Source organism: Zingiber officinale, chromosome 9B (genome assembly GCF_018446385.1).
Source record: "Zingiber officinale cultivar Zhangliang chromosome 9B, Zo_v1.1, whole genome shotgun sequence".
Classification (NCBI taxonomy): domain Eukaryota; kingdom Viridiplantae; phylum Streptophyta; class Magnoliopsida; order Zingiberales; family Zingiberaceae; genus Zingiber; species Zingiber officinale.
This window is the reverse complement of record NC_056003.1, coordinates 5,049,360-5,071,278: the sequence shown is the minus strand read 5'-3', so window position 1 is coordinate 5,071,278 and position 21,919 is coordinate 5,049,360. Positions and strand designations below refer to the sequence as shown.

The following is a 21,919-nucleotide window of genomic DNA, read 5'->3' as shown; positions in this document are numbered from 1 at the left end:
CCGCCTCTTGACTTGGAAAACCTCCAAGAATCTTCAAGAACTAGCGATCTGATCTTTGTGGAGGAGCTGTGGAAGCACTGAAGTGATCTGAGATGAATCGGTGAAGTTCTGCCGCAGCCAGCGCACGCCTGCAGCTCAAATACGACGCAACGGTCGGATCCCGATCGATTCGAAAACTCCCAATCTATCGGGGAGGCTTTGGATCGATCCACGGATCGATCCAGAGTGCCTCTGTGCTCTGGGAAAATGCCTGGATCGATCCACAGATCGATCCAGCGCTTATCGCGCGAACCAGCAGCGTCCCAATCGATCGGCTGATCGATTGGGACTTCTGGATCGATCCACTGATCGATCCAGAGGCTCTCTGTTCGCTGGGAAAAACCTGGATCGATCCAGCTCCTGGATCGATCCACGGATCGATCCAGCTCTTGGTTTTTGCCCAAAACCAAGTCCCAAGCCTCTCAAACCAACATTCGGTCAACCTTGACCTGTTGGTACATCATGCCTAGCATCTGGTCACTCCCTTGACCTGCCAGGACTCCCCACCAAGTGTCCGGTCAATCCCTTTGACCCACTTGGACTTTTCTCTTCGTGCCAAGTATCCGGTCACTCCCTTGACCTACTTGGACTTCTCTCTTCGTGCCGAGTATCCGGTCACTCCCTTGACCTACTTGGACTTCCACCAGATGTCTGGTCAATCTTGACCCATCTGGATTTCCTCATGCCAAGTATCCAGTCAATCCTTTGACTTACTTGGACTTCCCAACACCAGATGTTCGATCATCCTTGATCCATCTGGATTTTCCCTTGCCTGGCTTCACTCACCAGGACTTTCACCTAGCTCCACTCACTAGGGTTTTCCATCTGCCTAGCTTCACTCACTAGGACTTTCACCTGGCTTCACTCACCAGGATTTCCTTCTGCCTAGCTTCACTCACTAGGACTTTCACCTGGCTTCACTCACCAGGATTTCCTTCTGCCTAGCTTTACTCACTAGGACTTTCACCTGGCTTCACTCACCAGGATTTCCTTCTGCCTAGCTTCACTCACTAGGACTTTCACCTGGCTTCACTCACCAGGATTTTCTTCTGCCTAGCCTTCCAGTTAGGACTTCCCAGTAAGGTATCCGGTCACTCTTGACCTACTTGACTCTTCTTCAATCAAACTGATCAATGCCTGATCAGAATCTCCCCACATGAACAACTGCACCTGCATTGTCCATGTGTCTACATTGTTAGGACCTTCGGATGGCTAGAGAGGGGGGGTGTGAATAGCCGACCCCAAATTCTCGTTTCTTCCTACAATTTGAGTTAGCGCAGCGGAAATACAAAGTAGAAACGAAAATGAAGAAGATCAAACCTCAAACGCGAAGATATAACGAGGTTCGGAGATAATACTCCTACTCTTCGGCGTGTCTGTAAGGTGGGCGAATCCTATCAATCTGTCGGTGGATGAGACCCCGGAAAACCGGCTAATGAAAACTCCTTCTGGGTGGAGAAAGCTCGCCACAATTTCTCTTGCAATAGCAAGATCGGAGTACAAGAAATACAGCAAGAAACCAAGAACCATATGAATGTAAAAACACTAGTTTTTGCTTGCCTTCTTGTCGACTGTTGATGAAGTAGCAACTTCACGAACGCCAACCACAGCAGCAACTGACCAGTTGGAGTCCAGCCGAGGGAAGCTCACACGAAGCTTCAGTAATGGAGAGCTCAGCAAAGCTCTGAACGCAGAAGCAAGAAGAAGAACAACAACCTCCTCAACAAAGCTCCCCCTCCTGTTTTATATGAACCTGCGAAGAAGAAGAAAGAAGAAATATAGCCGTTGTGTCTCAACGGCTAGACCTGGACTGATCAGGCTCCACCCTGATCGGTCCAGGATGGATCTGATCGGTCAGGGGACCGATCAGGCCCTACGCTGATCGGTCCCTAGACCGATCCCAACTCTCACAGAGAGTTGGTTGCGATCCCTGATCGGTCTGTAGACCGATCAGGCCCTAGGTTGATCGGTCCACAGACCGATCCCCTCTCCTTTCTCCGAAGACCGAACGCTACTGTTTGGTTACTGATCGGTCTGGTGACCGATCAGATAACCACAGTGTATCACTGGATCGGTCAGCAGACCGATCCGATGCCCATGTGGATTTAGAGCTTCCCAGCCCTAAACCCTAAAGCCTTCCTGGTCCAGAGAACGAGCTACCGAGCCCTCTCTGACCTAGTCTGGAGATCGAGCTGCCGAGCCCTCTCCGACTTCTACGTCCGGTCCAGAGAACGAGCTACCGAGCCCTCTCTGACCTAGTCCGGAGAATGAGCTACCGAGCCCTCTCCGACTTCGTCCGGTCCAGAGAACGAGCTACCGAGCCCTCTCTGACCTAGTCCGGAGAACGAGTTACCGAGCCCTCTCCGACTTCGTCCGGTCCAGAGAACGAGCTACCGAGCCCTCTCTGACCTAGTCCGGAGAACGACCTACCGAGCCCTCTCTGACTTTGCGTGCCAAGTATCCGTACTTGGACTTTTCCCGTGCCAAGCTCCCTGCTTGGACTTTTCCCATGCCAAGTCTCCATACTTGGACTTTTCCCGTGCCAAGCTCCTTGCTTGGACCTTTCCGTGCCAAGTCTCCATACTTGGACTTTTCCCGAATCAGGTCAACTCAAGTCGGGTCAACCAGGTCAACCTTGACCAACGGTTGCACCCACAATCCTCCAAGTTCCTATTCTTGTCAAACATCAAAATATAACTTCTCTATTCTTGTCAAACATCAAAATATACCTCGAGTCAGGTCAACTCGAGTCGGGTCAACCAGGTCAACCTTGACCTAAGGTTGCACCAACATACATGTATTGTCAAACATCGAAACTATGACCAAGACTAGCTTGGTTAACTCAGTCAATCTTGACCTAAGGGATATTGCACCAACAGCAATTCTGCGCGATAAGCCCTGGATCTATCAGCCGATCGATCCAAAGCCTCCCCGATCGATTGGGAGCAATCCAATCGATCGAGATCCGACCGTTGGCATCATATTTAGCTGCAGGCATTCGATTCCTTTGGTAGAACTTCCAGATTTCATTTCAGATCTTCACAGCAACTCCACAGCTTCTCCACAAAGTTCAAATCGCCAGTTCTTGAAGGTTCTTGGAGGTTTTTCCAAGTCAAGAGGCGGATCTACAATTGAAGAAGAAAGTTAGGGTTAGGGTTTCCTTGTGCAAACTTGTAAGTTCTTGCTTGTATTTTGTACCCTTTTCTTTCTTCTTGTAGTATGAACTTGTAGAGCTTCTCCACCTTCGGTAGTTATCGAAAAGGAGTGTTTTATTAGTGGAGGGTGCGTGAGTGTGTGGATCCTTGGACTAGTCACCTCTTCTTGAGGTGGATACCAAGTAAATCCTTAGTCTTAGTGTTGTGTTTGTTTTCTTTGTATTTTCCACTGCATATCTTTGAAGAAACAAGCAACGAAGAGCACGACGAGCGCACCGAGCTATTCACCCCCTCCCCCCCCCCTCTAGCTCCATATTCGGTCCTAACACTTATGTGGAGGTGGTTATTTGTTCGATTCACTTAATCATCACAATCGTCATGATGAGGACTGAAAATATATAGTGAATATGTGAGTACACATTTTTTTAAATTAAGCATTTAATTTATTACTCATATGTTAAATCTTGTTGTATGGAGGAGCTTGAAATTGTTCAATTCTAACAAGGAAAGGGAAAAAGAAGCCTACGTGGGAAGTCGTAAAGGTTTCTATATTATATATGCACACATATATCTACTTGTGATTAATTAAAAAATATTTAAATGTGCATTATTCGTTGACAATTTTTTATGCCAAAACCGTTATTTTTTGCTCTTATCTATTTGTGAAAGCTTGTAGAAGTGAATATTAGCAATGCAATGGCGAAATAGATAATCTTGTTATGGAAGTGCTAATATCATCTGATTTTACAGCATGAGAAATACAAAAAAGCATATTTTGGGTGTTGTTCTTGATTTTTTTTTTGTGGCAAAATAAATAATCTTGTTCGTAGACATTATCCAACCTCAAGGAAAGGAGCTTGATTTGCTCACTGTAATATTGCCTGATAATGATGGTTCTCTTTATGGTATGATGTCTTCCTTGCACTTGATCTTGTTTGATACAACTTGGTATTTTTGCTTGTTGACAAATATCAATTGGCTGAAACTTTTAGTTTTAATTTTTTCTCTTTCCTTGTTCACTTTATTATTATATGCCATAGTTATTACAGGTGATCAAAAGCAGATATGTGAGACTGGCCTTGGTTTAGTTTCACAATGTTGTTTGACAAAACATGTTTTCAAGATAAGTAAACAGTACCTTGCCAATGTTGGCCTCTAGATCAATTGAAAGGTGAGTATGTGGAAGGTGGATCTTATTTTCTTGTTCTGTTTTGTGTTACTAATGCTTGATTCATAGGTTGGAGGAAGGGATACAGTTCTTGTTGATGCATTGTCAAGGCGAATTCCTCTTGCTAACGACCGACCAACTATAATATTTGATCTAACGTAACACATCCTCATCCTGGGGAAGATTCTAACCCTTCTATTACAGTTGTAAGTAATTTTATCAAACTTCATTTCTTGCTCTATGTATAGTTGCCTTGATGTATCCTTACTATCTTGATTATATTTGGTTTGTCAGGTTGTTGCGACTCAAGACTGGCTCGAGGTGACAAAATATGCTGGATTGGCCTGTTTAAGTTGACTGGATATGATTCACTGGTTGCAATCAAACACATTTAAGTGTTTGACCACCTTAAAGCCTCAAGTTGACTGGATATGATTTACTACACTATTCCCTGTGTTTATTGTTAGGAAGTACAAATATGTTCCATTTGACATATTTATAAATATCAATTTGTTGTTGGATCCGTTTATATGATTCCTGAAAACTGATTACAAGATTTCTTATAAACTTATATCTTGATGTTTTTCAATTCAAGGAGTTGCTCTAATCTGTGTTATAAGTTTACTTCTGGAAATTTGATTGTTGCTTAACTATCTTAGTTTCCATTTTGAGATGATCTCACCATTGCTTAATTTGTTTTCAGAAAAATGAATACCTCCATAGAATGGGGGTCCTCCGAGCATCAAGTCTAGGCTGAAGTGGAACTCTTGGACTTGCTAAAAGTCTTATAAAGAAAGTTGTGAGACTAGATGTTCCTGTTGACAAGTTTCCAAGTGTATGTTTGTGTTTTCTTAGCTTCACTAGTTAATCTCTCAACATGTATTAAACTGCTGGTTTCATATGTTTCAGTACAACTTTGTTGGTCATTTACTGGGACCACGTGGGAACTCCTTAAAAAGAGTTGAAGCTTCAACTCAATGCAGGGTTTATATACGAGGTCGAGGTTCAGTGAAGGATTCTATAATGGTATGTGGATATCATGTAATATTTATCTTAATGAAAAATGAGTATATTCTAATCTCCCAAACCTTGATGTATCATCCTCACTATTAACTTTTTAAGGCCTACCTACATAAAAAATAGATCTTTGTCTTTATGTTTAAAGGCAAAATAATCCATGTTTTTGAATGTGATATGAGTTTCTCTTCTCTTGTTTCTGCTAGAGTATGTTGTTCTTTGTACAAGTTACACTGACATTAAGTTAACCGTGCATTTTAGAACCTATGTAATTTTCGATATTAGCATCCTATATGTCCTAATGGATTGTTATTATCAACTCAAAAGCTAAGGTGCATTATTTCTTGTCTTAATACTCAAGTTTCCCCCCTTTTTTTGAACAGGAAGAAAGCTTACGGGATAAACCTGGATATGAACACTTAAACAAACCGCTGCACATACTATTGGAGGCAGAATTTACACCAGACATAATTGATGCTCGCTTAAACCAAGTTGTTGCCACCCTTGAAGATCTTCTGAAACCTATGGTAACAAAAACTTTCACTTGGGTTGCATCCTCCGCGTTGTTCTACAAGATGTCAACGCGAACGTTATTATCGAAACATAGTCACTATTCAAACTACAAATCTTGCAGAAGCAACAGCTCAGGGAGTTGGCCATACTCAATGGCACGTTGAGGGAAGAGAGTCCACAAATGAGCCCACAAACGTTCAGGGAGTTGGCCCATAGGAAACAGTTGTAAATGGAGTTTATTTGTATTGGGATAAATTTTATTTGAATATGAGACATGTTTCTTCTTTTATGATTATAATTCTTGTATAAGTAACATTTTGAATGACATTGATATGGAGAATATTCTTTCTTTTGTGATTATGAGCTTTTATTATATATTTATATTGAAATATTATATATTGGTATTAAAAGACAATAGTTTAAAAGACAACGGTTTAAAATTGTTATTATTATTGTCTATCGCCCTTAAAGATAACGGTTAAAAATCGTTGTCGTAGCCCCAAAAATCGTTATAACTGGCAGCAACTTATTAAAAGTACTCTAAACAACAACAGTTTTAAACCATTTTCTTTCCATTCAAAGACAACAGTTTTAAACCGTTGCAAAACTACTGTCGTTTCATTATATGACAACGGTTTTAAACCGTTGTCGTAGCCCCCACTTTTAACAACACTGTCAATTATAACGGTTTTAAAGGGCCTACGACAACGGATAAAATCCGTTATCTTTTAATATTTTTGTTATAGTGAACATTTTCTTACTCCTTCCCTCAGTATAAGAAAATTCAAATCTAAAAGTCAAGTATAAAACAAATTCTAAAAAAGGGGAGTGTTTATTAAGGGGGAGCTTTGCACTTAAATTTATTTATACTTGTGCTATTATTTAAATTCAGTTATATTTGTGCTGTTCTTAAATTTTTTATAGTATTATTCTTTATTCTTTATGTCTTTTTACTTAACTTTGAATTTTTGTTGTTATAATCAAAAAGGGGGAGATTGTTGGTGCAGGAAACATCCGACGATCGAACATGAGTTTTGATAATGGCAAAAGATTCAAAGTTAAAGTTATTTGTGATTTAATGTTTGAATGAGTTTGTAGAAAAATTCCTAAGGTATCTTAGGTAAAAGTCCTAGCTGCGGTTAGGCGGGCAGAAAACCTTAGGGGGTGGTAACCCTAGGTCTTAAGGGTGGTAACCCTAGGCGGAATACCTTGGCGGGTCGAGGTCTTCGGGCAAAAGTCCTAGAGTCAGAAACTCTAGGTGAAAATCCCGGTGTCGTGGATCGGGTGGAAAGTCTGGGTGGGTCGAAGAGCAGATGTCCAGCAAAAAGACTTGAAGACTCGGGCGCTAAGCAAATGTCCAGTTGATATAGAGGATCGAACTAACAATGGGTATACTCTCCTGAGTGGAGTAGGTGAGGGTGCGTTCCTCGCTAAGGGAACAATAGGCGTCAGTTTGACCTAGGGTTTTCGGTCAGAAATCCGAAGTCAGAACCAGATGGTCCGGTGACTGTCAGACATTTATGTTTTTGTTATTATTATGTGTTAACTTTGTGTTGCAGGGTATGCTTGGTATTTTGGGACTAACATATTTTGTAAGGATAAAAGAGCAAATTTTGTCTCGGATGAATAGTACCCGAGGCGCCTTCCATGGAGCTTGGAGACGCCTCGGGTGCAAGGGTTGAGGAGTCTACGCAGCGGAGCTGGAGGCCCCCTCCAAAGGAGCTGGAGGTGCCTCGGATGGCCTTGGAGGCTCCTTCAAGAGGATAAGTAGCGGGCGAAGCGAAGCTTATCCGCACTGCAGATCCCCCGGTGATGGAGGCGCCCTCAACGGCTGATATAAGATTGTCTCGACCAGCAGTTTGAACAAAACACTTTCTAAGCAATCTTTCTTCAGCGCACTGCTAACGAGATGATCCGACTAAGCTACAACAAGACACCGACGACCAGAAACTTTAGTTTTATGATTCGCTTGTGTCGGTATAATTTTTAGTACAGATTAATTGTAATATTCATTTGTGACCTTTTGTAAGATTATAGTTGTTGCCTAAAGTAAACGCTCAACAAGCGTGGGCCTTGGAGTAGGAGTCGCCCCAGGCTCCGAACCAAATAAATCTTGGTGTCTCTCTATGTTTCTTTATTTAATATTATTCCGTTGCATTATTCAATAAGCTTTAAATACGAAAGTAAAAGCCACAAGCGCTATTCACCCCCCCTCTAGCGTGTTTCGATCCAACAATCTTATTTTGCTCGACCGAGAAGTTTCTCTTCTTCTGCTTGACCGGCCGGGAATCAGGTAGGAGATGTAGTTTATGCTTTGCTACTTCAGGAACACTGGATCAGGTCCGCTTTGATCTCAATGGGCAAGTCACTTGATATGCGAGTAAGGCTTTCTGGGCATTCAGGATAGAGCTGGACCTCCTCTCAAGGGATGAGCTCTTCTGTTGCAAAAAGGGGCTCTTCTTGGATGGCATGGACACCACCATCCTAGGTCCTTTGCGCTTTGTGGGCTTCCACCATTACCATATCTATATAGCACCTGCGGGAGACCAACTGTTCCCCTTTGACTTCCCTGGCCTGGTCTCCCACGGAGAATTTGATCTTCTGATGAAAAGTGGAGACTACAGCCTGGAACTCATGCAGTGTCGGTCTGCCCAGGATAACATTGTATGAAGAGGGTGAATCCACCACTATGAAGGTGCTCCTCCTTGTTCGCACCAGGGGCTCACTACCCAGAGATATGGCCAGGTTAATCTAGCCCATGGGCTTTACTTCGTTGCCAGTGAAACCATACAAGGAAGTGGCCACTGGCTGAAGCTCTCTAACGTTGATCTGTATACCTTCAAACACAGTTTTGAACAGCACGTTGACAGAGCTTCCGGTGTCAACGAAAACCTTGGCTACGCAACTGTTGGCTATGACGACCTTGATGATGAGGGCATCATCATGGGGCAGCTCTAATCCTTCTAGATCTTGCGGCTCGAAGCTAATGATGAGGCCGGCAGCCTGCTCCTGGTTACATCCTACAGCATGAATCTCCAAACGACGCTCATGAGATTTTCGTGCCCTGTCGGAATCTCCATCTGTAGGTCTTGCAAAGATCATGCCTATCTCTCGGATGGCCGCATTGCCCCTATTTTCTTTCTCCCGGGCTTCTCCTTACTCCTGGCCGCGACCATGTTGCTGAATACCTGGCCCAGCCTGGTCTGACCTGGGTCTGCCTGCCTAACCTGCTGCGACACGTTGGTCGTCTACCAACCTTTGCACTTGAGGGGCTAGCTCTAGTGGTGGTAGACCCATTTTGGCTGCGCATCGAGAATCGTAGGTGAACTGGAAACAGTTGTTAGTAGCATGCGTGTGAGACTGGTGGTAAGTGTAGTAATGTGGACCCCACAGACTAGGCCTTGGAGCTTGGACAGTGGCCACACATTGGGCTGACTGGGCATCCTGACCAGGCGGGAAGGAAGATCGGGTTTCTCGAGCACGGGAAAGAGGTTGAGCTGGTGGTTGGGGTGTCCTTCTTTCTGGCTTGTTGATGGAAGCAAGAGCTCTGTCTGCTTTCCTTCATGCCACCTGTGCCTCCTCCACGTTGATATAACTATCGACCCTTACCACCATTTCGTCGAAGTTCTTCACGGGGTCTCGGATGAGATCTCGAAAGAACTCTCCTTCTACCAACCCATGGGAGAAGACACTCATTAATATCTCCGAAGTATCGGATGGGGCGTCCTGAGCCACTTGGTTAAAGTGTTTAATATAGCTCCTCAAAGGCTCGGCGGACCCCTCCTTAAGGGCGAAAAGACAGTGGTCTATCTTTTGATATTTCGTGCTACTAGCAAAGTGACGCAGGAAAGCAGTCTTGAAGTCTTGGAAGTAGGTGATGGACCCGTGTGGCAATCCATCAAATTATTTTTGTGCTGAGCCAGATAAAGTGTTCAGGAATACCCAACACTTGACGACATCACTATATTGATGTAACAGCGCAACATTCCTAAATTTACGGAGATGATCTTTCGGGTCTTTGCTACCGTCATATTCTCCGATAACAGGGGGCTTGTACCTCTTGGGCAGCTTCTCTTCTAATACCCTTGGGGAGAAGGGCACTTGTTCTTCAGGTTCCACTCGGGGTTCTTCCTTGAGCATTATAGCTTTCCCTTTCTTTGAATCCCTAGGCGGTGAACTTTCCGCCATAGAAACCTATGGTTGCTCTTTTATGATGTTATAGCAACTAGGATCCCGATGATAATAACCTAGACCAGGTTCTCTATAGAAGGCTGGGGGAAAATCATTAGGTTGCTTTCTCTTAAATCCTCGGTTAGAAATATACGTCAGATCTTTGGAAACTTCGGGCAGCTTGTGTGGTCGGGAAGTAGTGGTTTGTTTTTCTGAAGCCGCATACCTCTTGACTTCCTTGAATAGTTCATATTCTCCTACTGTCATGGTCACGTTGATTTTACCGGTGTCCTCCATGTTCACATTCTAGAACAGGTAAATGTGTTCCCACAGACGACACCAAATTGATTCTGTCCGAAATCTAAGTCAGATGAGAGTCGGATGCACTGTCGCTGGCGTTAACAGGGGGTGACTAGTGTTTCTTGATGGTATATGACTCAAGGGAGGGACTCCAACGGGTTGCTGACAAGAGGTGATGTCTAAGAGGACGATCTAGGAGTTCCGCGCACACTCAGACAAGCCCACAGAACGTTAGAGGCCAAAAACCAGGGAAAAGTCCCCGGAGTTGATCCTCCGACGCTCAAGTCACGTACTTTTTCCCTAGAGGAACAATATACAGTAGGAAAAAAGTAGAAGACAAGTGCGAAAAGGTAAGTGAGCGTACCTCTGTAAGGGATAGGACCCCCCCTTTTTATATGATAGTGTGTACTTCTGAAATCTGACGAGTGTTAGGGAATGTCGGGTGTCAGGACCTGTCTAACGATGAATGACACATGACATCCTCTTATAGACTAGAGGAAGGTTTGATTAGCAGAGAACCACAAACCAACAGAATATACCCTGACATATAGCAGTTATTCCCTATAGGTGGTTACGATTTCCTGGCTCCGTTGTCGTGTAGTGCCCTATCGACCGAGTATGGATGGAGAAGCTCCTAATGACCGGTAGTTGGAGGACCCGACCTGGGTATAATTGAGCGATCCGCGAGACCTCGACCGGGAATATCAGACACATATATACTACAGATCAATTTGAGAACAACCCGACCAGTAGAGACAGTTCAGGATTTTCCTTAATTGTTCCTCATGCTGCGGATTTGGGATCCCGATCCGTATATCCCAACTTGGCGTTATATGACTAGCGTCATCCGGCGGTCCTACCCCCTTTGTCGACCACCACATCCCCTTGCCTGCTACGTCCCCTTGACTTCGGACTGTCACGTCTCCTTGACTTCTGACTGTCACGTCTTCTTAACTTCTGACTGCGACATTTTCTTGACTCTTGATTACTCCGTCCTCTTGACTTCCACCGGTTTGGCTTTATCGGCCCCGTCATTATGCGCCGTATCAACCTCCATTCTTACCCTCTCTATTTCCCTTTGTCTCTCTTTTCAACTTTATGAGCTTTCCAGGCGATCCCCTTCCCTCGCCTTTCAACAATTTCATCAATCTAGAAGGCGGTTGTCCGCTCGTCCCGTGGCAATCACAGACAAAAACAGTAAACAATCATGAGAAGCAAATTGGTAAACAATTTACTATATTGTAGCTCAAGCCAAACCATCTATTTTGGTAAACAATCAAGGGAAGCAAATTGGACAAACATTTACTATAGCCTTACTATGTTGTCGAAGGAAACTACAAATTGAAGGATTTCGAAGTAACATATACTTTCCAACCTTGATGATGGCTAAAATTCTAGTAATAGGTGAACTATATACACCTATTAAGTTTAAGAATGCTCTGAGATGACAGATAGTTGTATCGAAGATGAAGGCAATCCGGAATAGTTGGGACGTAAAGTATGCTGCTGTTCATGTAGTTCTTCTTCTCCAGAAGATGAAATTGCGGAGGAGAATATTTCTAATTCTCTCGGACTTGGCTCTATTGAGGAAAAGAAAGGCTTGGGTGGCAACTGTAGCTCATTCACGTCTCCTTCAAGCATCTCTATTACACTGCTCATGGATGGCCGACTACTTGACTTTATTTGGATGCACCAAAGTCCCACCATGGACAACTTTCTCTCCATTTCACTGATTACAGTGGATCCTGCCGATCGTGGAGACCTCGCTGATGAAGTCTTCGCCATGGAACTTGGAGCTGCCGACAAGCATCTTGACGGCAACAGGGAATTTACCAAGAATGTATCCTCTGTACACTGAACCAAATCCGCCTTGGCCTAGTTTTTCTCTGAAGTGACAGGTCATGGCTATGATGTCGCTGTAGGCGTAGCGTGTGGGAGTTAGAGTTTGCTGGATTTGCAGAAACTTTTCAACTGAGTCGATGGGCTTTCTAATTGTCTTCCAATAATTGTATGCGAGGAATACATAAATTGATAGAGGTGCCATCACAAATCTGAAAACTATGGTAACAAGTGAATAGCGAACAATAAACTAGTTATATGCAATTGGACAATAAGTATTATTACTGCATGAAGATGGAAAATCAATGAAGTAAAACCATACCTAGCTGACAAAGAGCTATATGTATTGCAATGACTAAGACCACTGTAAAACCGAAGATAACGTGATTATGGTTGCGAGCACTGTCCGCCACGTAGACGCAACTTAAAAAAGCAAATTCGCCGTAGAACGGAACAAGTATCACGTTGTAAGGGGAGTTCAAGTAGCGGTATATATAATGTGCAAGTGACCTGCAGGGCTAGCAATTAAATTTGGTAAGAAAAGGTTAAAACACATTAATTAAACATTATTTTCCTACCAACTTTCTTTCCAGCAGCTCTCGAAATTGTTGAAGGTTGTCAAATCCAAGGAAACCCAGACTCCTCTCGCTAGGAGTTCGAATATATCACTGTAATTGTACCCAGAATCTCGGTCAACTGGCAAAAAGTTAACGAATCTACATGAGTTCTCGAGGTTGCGTATTTCATATTTATCGTCGCCAACTATGACGTATGTAGTCGAGTTATTGTCCCCAGTAAGACAATGGATGGGCTTGTAAAGATCGTTATGAATTTCCTGTTTGCAGCTCATAAAACTAGCCAATTCTCCAAACATATAATACTCAAGCTGTCTAGCATCTTCAGTCGAACTAAATCGCCAAAGTGACATTTGGATGAGGTAAAGTGTATTTAGGGGGAAGTGTGCACTGGGAAGCACGCATTTATTAGAACCTGTGACATAACCGGCATAGACGAGCCTGAATTGCGATTGGTGATATGATATTTCGGTGACCAGGTACTTGTCTTTAGATGACAAGTTATGCAAGACTGCATCTTTTCCTGATTCACAGATGAGCTCAAACTCTGGCTTACCGCACCACTCTGGGTCGCTTTGTAGGCGGAAGGGGTAGTGGATATCGTCAAGGACACCGCAAGAGGAAGAGCAGCCTTTATTTTGAGATCTACCGAGTACTCCACTTGTAAGAGCGGTGAGAAAGAAAAAGAGGAGAAGAGAAGTGAAGAATGATGCCGGTGTTGATCTTTTCATGATCTCTCTCCCTCTGTAATTCAATTAATCAATTCCTTGTATAATATAATTGTGTTCGTGCTAAATTGGTATCCATGCTTTAAGAAGAGCAACATACAGTCCTAGTTCACGATCACAAGACTCCGTGGCGCAATTTGTTCCCCATTTTGATTTGGAAACGAGGGGCTCACATGGATTCTTATCCGTCAAAGTCAACCAGTCATTACTGAGCAAGTCTTCTGATATTGATCCGTGGACTTAGTCAAGCAAACATAGGCCATGGATTTCGTTAGTAGACGATGAATAAAATAGCTCGATCTATTTAGCAGCTCTTTAATCGCCAATTGCCTCAGTTTAACTCGACCATCTTGATTGATTTATTTAATTCTACTTATTTATCTACCTGATTAATTCAATCAACTATTCGACTTGACCTTATCTAGTCCAATTGAATAACCTACGCTATACGCTACGCAGAAGAAAACACTACATTATTTGGAAGAAAACATGTAACATCACTTCATTTCGATAGGAAATTCCACATCATAATCAAATCATCAACAATAAAAAATAATAAAAAAAATGTAAAGAAAACTCTCAAATGAATTTTTTTAAATGAAAAGGCGTAAAATTTTTTTCAAAAACGCATGGAAATTCATAAAAATATTTTTAAAACATATAAAGATCAGAAAACCATAAAAAAAAATGACTTTACGAAATTCAGCATTAAAACAATTATTTAATTATTTTATGTCAAAACTTGATATAAAACGTTTTATTTTAAAATTTTTAAGACAGATGAAAATCCTGTAATCGTAAAAGAACTTTCACAAGATCATAAAATTTTATAATAAATTTTGAAAGCACATATAAAGGGGAATTTTTTTTTTACAAAACATTAATTATTTTTTGAAAAAAAAAAATGTATTAAAAAAATAACAACACTCTAAAAAATTAAATTTGAGAAAAAACTAAAAAATAAAATTTTGTACTTTCTAAGAACTTGTATCCAATGTTTAGAGAACTATGTGATTTTAAAATATATAATAATCTAATAATATTTTAGAATCTATACAATAATTGAACCAAGTTGCAACGACTTGACTTTCAAAAACTCATTATCAAAATGGTGATTAAATTAACATAAATTCTGAAAATGATCGAGCAACCTCTGATTTTGTCTAAATAAATGATATTGGTGCAACTTAAGCCCCTCTTTTTGGCCCGAGTCTAAAATCACTATTTTCTTGAGCTTTTAAATGAATTCTTAGGCTTTTTTCAATGGCCCAAAATATCAAACTTTTATTTTAAGAGTCAAAAATTTAAATGCTATATCTATATCTATATATGCGCCTTGACGGAAGGCGCTTCTACTACATTGGAGGTGCATTCGTCAATTTTTTAATTTTTTTATCGGAGTTGAGGCGCTTGGATCAAATCTAGGCGCCTCTAACTCAGTGTATATATATATATATTTCAAAATTTCCTTAAACATGAACACTATACCTTATAAGCATTTAAAATTTTTAATCTTGAATATTATAATCCAAGAGGGAAGTCTAAATCCTAGAGTAAAATTTTATTAGTTTAAATTCATTATAACCTCGATTTAATTTAAACCATTAGTTGGTTTAACTATACCAATCAGATCCAAACTAGAATCAGTTTAGATTGATTTGAATATATGGGGTTAGACAAGAATAACATAGATAAGACATCCCAGTCCAATTAGATTAGTTATAATGAGGACGATAGACCGAGCTCAGGATATGGATTCCCAATCGACCGACCGAGTGTATTAGTCCATTGTAGCTCCTCAAATAAAGAAAATTAGTTTTTCTTATTTACTTATGGATTCTGTATATTTTTCAATGCATATATGTCAATTGAAATAAATCAATTTTATTACTGATTTGTCGATTTGACTATTATTATTATCATTTAATTCTAGATGTCTCGGATGATATGCACAATGACTCGCTGTGATGTGCGACTGAATGAGTTATGGGAGGAGATTCAGGAGATTGAATATGACTCATTTCATGGAGTCAAATGGCATATTGGACGACTTGATTGGTTATTCTAGAAACTCGAATAGGAAGAGTTTCCAATCCAGAATAATTATAGGATCTGGTCTTTGATTCGTTCACTACGGGGGACTCCAAAGTAGTAGCACACCATGTATGGGGGCTCTCTGAAGGGAGAATCTCATATGCACAATTTTATGTGGAACTACTTCACCATGAGTTCCCAGAGGAGGATCCTAAACAATCTGAGGAGGATCCTGAAGAATTTGAAAAGGATCTAGAGGAGGATCTTGAATATTACGAGCGAGAATCTGAAGAAAGTTCGATGATAGACCAAATTAAAAATTCTAAAGTTGATTTACCTGAGATTGTCTTGAATATTAGAGTTCTTTTATTGTTATTGTCATTATGTATGAACAGTATTAGTCCATTTAATTTTTTTTAATCGTGTAATAATTTTTGTCGTTATGTACGAACAGAGTTATTTTATGAAAAATTATGTCATGTGTTAACAAACTTGAAAATGATTAGTTTATTTCATGATTAGTTCATGTTTACTTTAATGATTTGTTTATTCTATGATTAGTTCATTTGTTGGAGTGTGTGTAATAGTATTGATCAATGTTGATTTGATTGGTCATATAAATAATATGTGGAAACATAGTTACCACTTGATTTTGTACATTAACTCAAATTAACATTGAGTCAATTATAAATTATATGCATATGAATTTCATTAAATACTAAATAATATGTTTATTTATGTTAGATCATGACAATCAAAAACATTATAGCTGCACTCAACAAGGGAGAAAAACTTAATGAGGAAAACTATAAAATTTGGCACCTTAGGATATAGTATTTACTTGAGGAACAAGAAGTTCTGGAAATTATAAATCAGGTTATGGTAGAACTTGTAGATGGTCCCACTGCACAAAATAGACGAGATCTTGATGCATATAAGACATGGAAGAAAAAAAGACTCCACTGCAAAGGACATATTGATTAGTTCAATGGTTGATGACCTAACTTTCGATATGAGTAGTATCTTTCAGCTTATGCAGTTTGGGTAGCCCTTAAGGATAAATACAGTGGAGTAAGTCTAAGCAAACTTTGATAATTGATGATCAAGTTTGACAACTACAAGAAGCATTCGAATGTTTCGATGGTTCAACACCTCAAGGAGATGTCGAATATGATTTGGGAGCTTAAAACTACTGGTCATGAGTTAACCAATGAAAAACAAGTTCAAGCAGTTATTTGTTCCCTTCTAGATTCTTTTGAGACCGTGAAATAGACCCTAACTGATAGTGAGAGTATCAAGACTTTCACTGACGTCGCACACCATGTAGAATTGGAGAGTGAGAGTAGAATTCGTAAAGATTTCTGGACTGACCTATGTGGCTGCCGGTTTTGTTGGATCATTTGGATTCAAGAAAAAAGAAATGGTTCACGAAGGGGAAGGGAAAGAAGTTGCTACTATGGGATAAGAGTCACAAGACTCAATCAAGAAGAAAGGAAAGAAGATTGGAGTGAAACCTAAAAGTAAGTTGATTTGCTTTAACTGTGGCAAGAAAGGTCACTTCGTATGGGAGTGCACTAAGCCATTAAAGGTAAATCCCTGAGCATTTTATTGCTAGTTCAAGGTTGTTAGCAGATTCTTATACTTTGTGAATTATAGATTTGGGAGCAACCTTACATTTGTAGAGTACTGTCATGTACTAGCTAGCAACAAATGGATCTATGTAGGAAACAATGCAAGAGTTGAAGTTAAAGGAGTAGGTACTTGCAAACTTAACCTTGTTAATACAGTCTGACCTGGCTGTTGTTTTGATGTTGACACTGATTTAAGTTTGTATCAGATATTAATTAAACTCAGACTGATTAATGATCAAGGTTGATCATGTGGAGAGGAAAACTCCAAGTACGGATACTTGGCACGCGAAGTCGGAGAGGGTTCGGTAGCTCGTTCTCCGGACTAGGTCAGAGAGGGCTCGGTAGCTCGTTCTCTGGACAGGACGAAGTCGGAGAGGGCTCGGCAGCTCGTTCTCCAGACTAAGTCAGAGAGGGCATGGTAGCTCGTTCTCTGACCCGGACGTGGAAGTCAGAGAGGGCTCGGTAGCTCGTTCTCCGGACTAGGTCAGAGAGGGCTCGGTAGCTCGTTCTCTGGACCGGACGAAGTCGGAGAGGGCTCGGCAGCTTGTTCTCCGTACTAGGTCAGATAGGGCTCGGTAGCTCGTTCTCTGACCCGGACGTGGAAGTCGGAGAGGGCTCGACAGCTTGTTCTCCAGACTAGGTCAGAGAGGGTTCGGTAGCTCGTTCTCTGACCCGGACGTGGAAGTCGGAGAGGGCTCGGTAGCTTGTTCTCCAGACTAAGTCAGAGAGGGTTCGGTAGCTCGTTCTCTGGACCAAGAAGACGTTAGGGTTTAGGGCTGGGAAGCTCTAAAACCAACAGAGGCATTGGATCGGTCTGTTGACCGATCCAATGATACTTTGGCTGTCTGGATCGGTCTGTCGACCGATCCAGTGATACCTTAGTTATCTGATCGGTCTTGTGACCGATCAGTAACCACACAACAGCTTTCTGTGGGTTATCTAATCGGTCTGGTGACCGATCAGTAAGAAGCGATGTGTGACAAGCACAAAATCTAAGTGTCACATTGTACATCAAATTAATAAAGATCGGAACATTCCAAAACTAAAGATAAAACATGTAGCATGAAGTCCCAAGTCGAATCTCACAAGGAAACTAATTGTAGGATGATTGATTTTAGATTAGAATTATTCTTCTTTTAAAGTTTTCTGCAGATTAATTGGAGTGATGACTTTCAATTCAAATCCTAAGTTAAGAATTAAAATTGCAGCTAATTAATCTGATCTTAAGCAATGATTAAATTCTAGATAAAGAAAACTAATGTACTCTGTGAATTAGAAACTAAAAGAATTCAACAGAATTTAAATTGCAGAAATAACTTGTGCAGAAATTTTAATACGAAACTGGATTTGCAGGAAGAACAACTATAGCATAGAAATGCAGAACTCTAGCTGTAAATAAACAAGAAAGGAAACAGAATTGACTTGCACAAAAGATAACTAAGGTAACAAAACTAGAACTATATAATTTAGAATTAAAGAAACAACGAATTCAATGACAAAATCTAAAGGAAACAAAAACGTAGAAACTATAAACTGCAAAACTAAACTCTAAGCCATCTCCAATCAAAACTACTCCTCTAACAAGTCTTCCCTTGCTACAACACAGGCTAATTGAATGAAAACTTCAACTCAATTCAATCTCTTCCAGCACCAAGGAAAACTTTCCTGGAAAAGCCGGTGAAGATTGGAACTGCACAGCTCGAAATTTCGTAGATCTTGAATCCGATTTCTCTGGATCGATACTCTCTGATAGAGAGCAAGCCACTATCACCGAAGAATTCCCCCGATGATGGCTGAAACAGAGGACATACGAACAGATCTGAGCTCCAGAGAGATGTTCGACGGCGCTTGCAAAAGATCCGAGCCTAGAAGCAAAAGAATGGAAGCTCCAACGCCAATTAGACTCGTTGAGAAGTAGATCTGAAGGAGGATGGAGCCGAAATCCTGAAGAAAGACGCCGGGACGCGAAGCTGAGCGCGGAGGAATCGACGAAGAAGCTGGAACACTGTAGCTTCTCATTTAAACAGATCTCAGATTTGAACCGACGGCTGAGATTAATTTGGAGCTAAATCAACGGTGAAGAGTCATCCAAAATCCGATCCGAAGGTACTGATGTTGATCTAGGGTCTGGATCTACTCTTCTGTAGGTCGGATCGATCAGATCATTACTGGATGGTCCAGATCCGCCCAGTCTTCAATGAACGGTCCAGATTAATCCGGCTGGGTCAATGGCTGGATGAACTCAGATCTGGATCAAAACTTCTGGATCTTTATAAATGGCTCAGATCTACTCCCCATTAAGTTGGATCGGTCGATCTTCAACGGATGGTCCAGATCTGTCCTATTCTTGATGAACGACCCAAAATGACCCAAAGCTTGATCTTTTTGTTTGAACTCCGATTCGAGCCCAATTTCAATACAAATAGATCCAAATCCAAGATCCTTTGATGCCTACAAAATAAGAATTAAATATTAGCACCAAATAACACAAAAAATAAGATAATTTGCAATTATGCCAAAAAATACACATAATGTACAAAATGTGGTGTAACCATGATTTAAACTATGAAATCAACATCAAACCATGCATATATGAATCAAAATAATGCAATGAAAATCATGGTTATCAAATCCCCCACACTTAGTCTTGAACGTCCCGTGCAAGTAAAGAGAACTAAAATCCTACTTAAATGGCACCCCTTAAACAAATTCCTAAACATGATTAGAAAATAAAGAAGGTAACTCATCTAAGATTATCACATTTCAAAAATCTCAAGCATTCATGGACTTCAAATTTTACTCTTGGTTAACAACATAATAATTTCCATCTATCATGAGTAAATTGAAATTGATTCACACTAAAAACCTCACAAGATAAGAGTTTTTGTGGCCCTCATCCTATCTCACATGTAATCACAAAAAATGGAGGGCACTCATGCTACTTGTGCTTCTTGAACTACCATATGCTTGCTTATCTTCTACTCTCTACCATGATCATGGATACAAATCACAATATAAAGGTTAATCATGGACAAGAAAATGTAAGAATATGAATTAAGTGCACATCAAAACATTAGTTGCAAGAAAAGATAAGAAAAGGAAAAAAAAATTGCTCAAAAAAAGATAAGCAAGAAAGATTTAGCTTAAGTGGAAGACATGGATACAAAGAATGCTATATAAATGAATTCCGGCCACCACTTCCAATTTCATCTCAACTGTTAGACAATCTCATTCCCAAACAATTCAGCAACTTAAATTCAGAAAACTCAATGTTAGATGTGCTGTTTTTAATCTAACTATCTGAGCTTACTCCCCTAGATTTAATCATAGAAAGACATCCATTCACTCTCAGTTGAAGTATATCTTCTTAACTTCCTTTCCGTTCTCAGCCCTTTTGAATTCTTGGCACACAAAACAGCTTCAATTCAGAATTTTCTTACACTGCGGCTTCAATTCTTAGCCTTTCAAAATTCCGGCACAAAAACTGCACAATAAAAACTTGACCTTTGTTATATTAATCTCCTTCCCGTTTAACTGCAAAAACTCACTGTACACTCCCCTTTAAATTGGTTCTTTCAAGTTTTACCAATGAACTTATCAATCCTTGAAGAATTTTTACCATTTGTTCACCTTACATCACTGATCCTTTTACAAAATAATTCTGAGTTCAGCTCTGCAATTCAATTTCGGCACTTTCATTCTTCAAGATTTTGTCACATAAGTTTGCCACTTGATTTCTGATTTTTCATTCAATCCAACAATGAGATACTCAGCTCATATCTTACCTGATCTTACCTCCCCCACACTTAAACCGTAGCTCGTCTCGAGCAATGAAAGCTCAACAAATGCTCAATCAACTCAACAATTTCAGTAATTCAGCACTTCACAGAATTTAGCACAGTGCTAGAATTCAAAATTTATGCAATTCATTACTCGTTTAATTATCAATGGATCAAGATCATGCATCTGTAACAGCCAATAGAATGAATTAACAACAAATTCTATCAAAACTCTTCCCAACAGAAGTTAATATAAGTCTGCAACTTCAAACTAAATCTGAACTTAGTATCCAGATTCTGATACAAAGTGATTTATGTAAAATTTTCCAGCAAGTTAAACTCTAGAAGATAGTTCATTTGTTAATTGAAAAGACTTTAAATTCCATTAATTTCAAATAAGAAAGAGCAAGAAAACTCTGCCCCTAATCTGTCATTTTGAAGTCAGAATCCAATTCCTGAATTGATGAGTTTCAGCTCCACTTCCAGCATTATAATATCCTCCATTTCTGTAACCATATTCATCTTCAATTAAACCATCAATAATTTCAAATTCAGAAATCTAAACTAACTGCAGAATGGCAGATTTAATTTCCTGTTTTCAGTTTCAGGATTTCAGCTTGTAAACTCAACTTCAGCAACCGATGTCTTGTACCTTTCAGTACTTCAGCAGGTAAGGAAAAGTGTTATCACAATTATATCTAACAGTACTTGATTTTCCAATGCTCTCTTACTTAATTTAAAAACCAGCTATGCAAAGTTGGTACACATTTGATACAGTTCAAAAACTGAAATCTATTTGTTACCTCACTGTTTTAACCATACTTCTGCAGAATTGAGTAATATACAGATCCTGAAATAATTGCACTGTCCACAGCATTTATAACCACCTAGCATTCCACTTTTCTGAAGTGATTCCTGAATTTGAAACTTCTAAAATTGCTGCACAGCAGTAATGTTCAGATTCAGCACAA

At 40.4% G+C, this 21,919-nt stretch overlaps 1 protein-coding gene across 1 annotated transcript; it reads right to left on the bottom strand.

The window, feature by feature from the left end:
• Positions 1 to 11,652: 11,652 nt before the first annotated feature.
• On the bottom strand, positions 11,653 to 13,559 carry LOC122022467 (LEAF RUST 10 DISEASE-RESISTANCE LOCUS RECEPTOR-LIKE PROTEIN KINASE-like 2.7). The gene is made up of 3 exons (XM_042580486.1): positions 12,780 to 13,559; positions 12,524 to 12,711; positions 11,653 to 12,420 (listed from the first exon to the last, which is right to left on the bottom strand). The coding sequence occupies exons 1-3, from the start codon at positions 13,505 to 13,507 to the stop codon at positions 12,089 to 12,091; spliced, it is 1,248 nt and encodes a 415-aa protein (XP_042436420.1). The 5' UTR covers positions 13,508 to 13,559; the 3' UTR covers positions 11,653 to 12,088.
• Between the last annotated feature and the right edge of the window lie 8,360 nt (positions 13,560 to 21,919).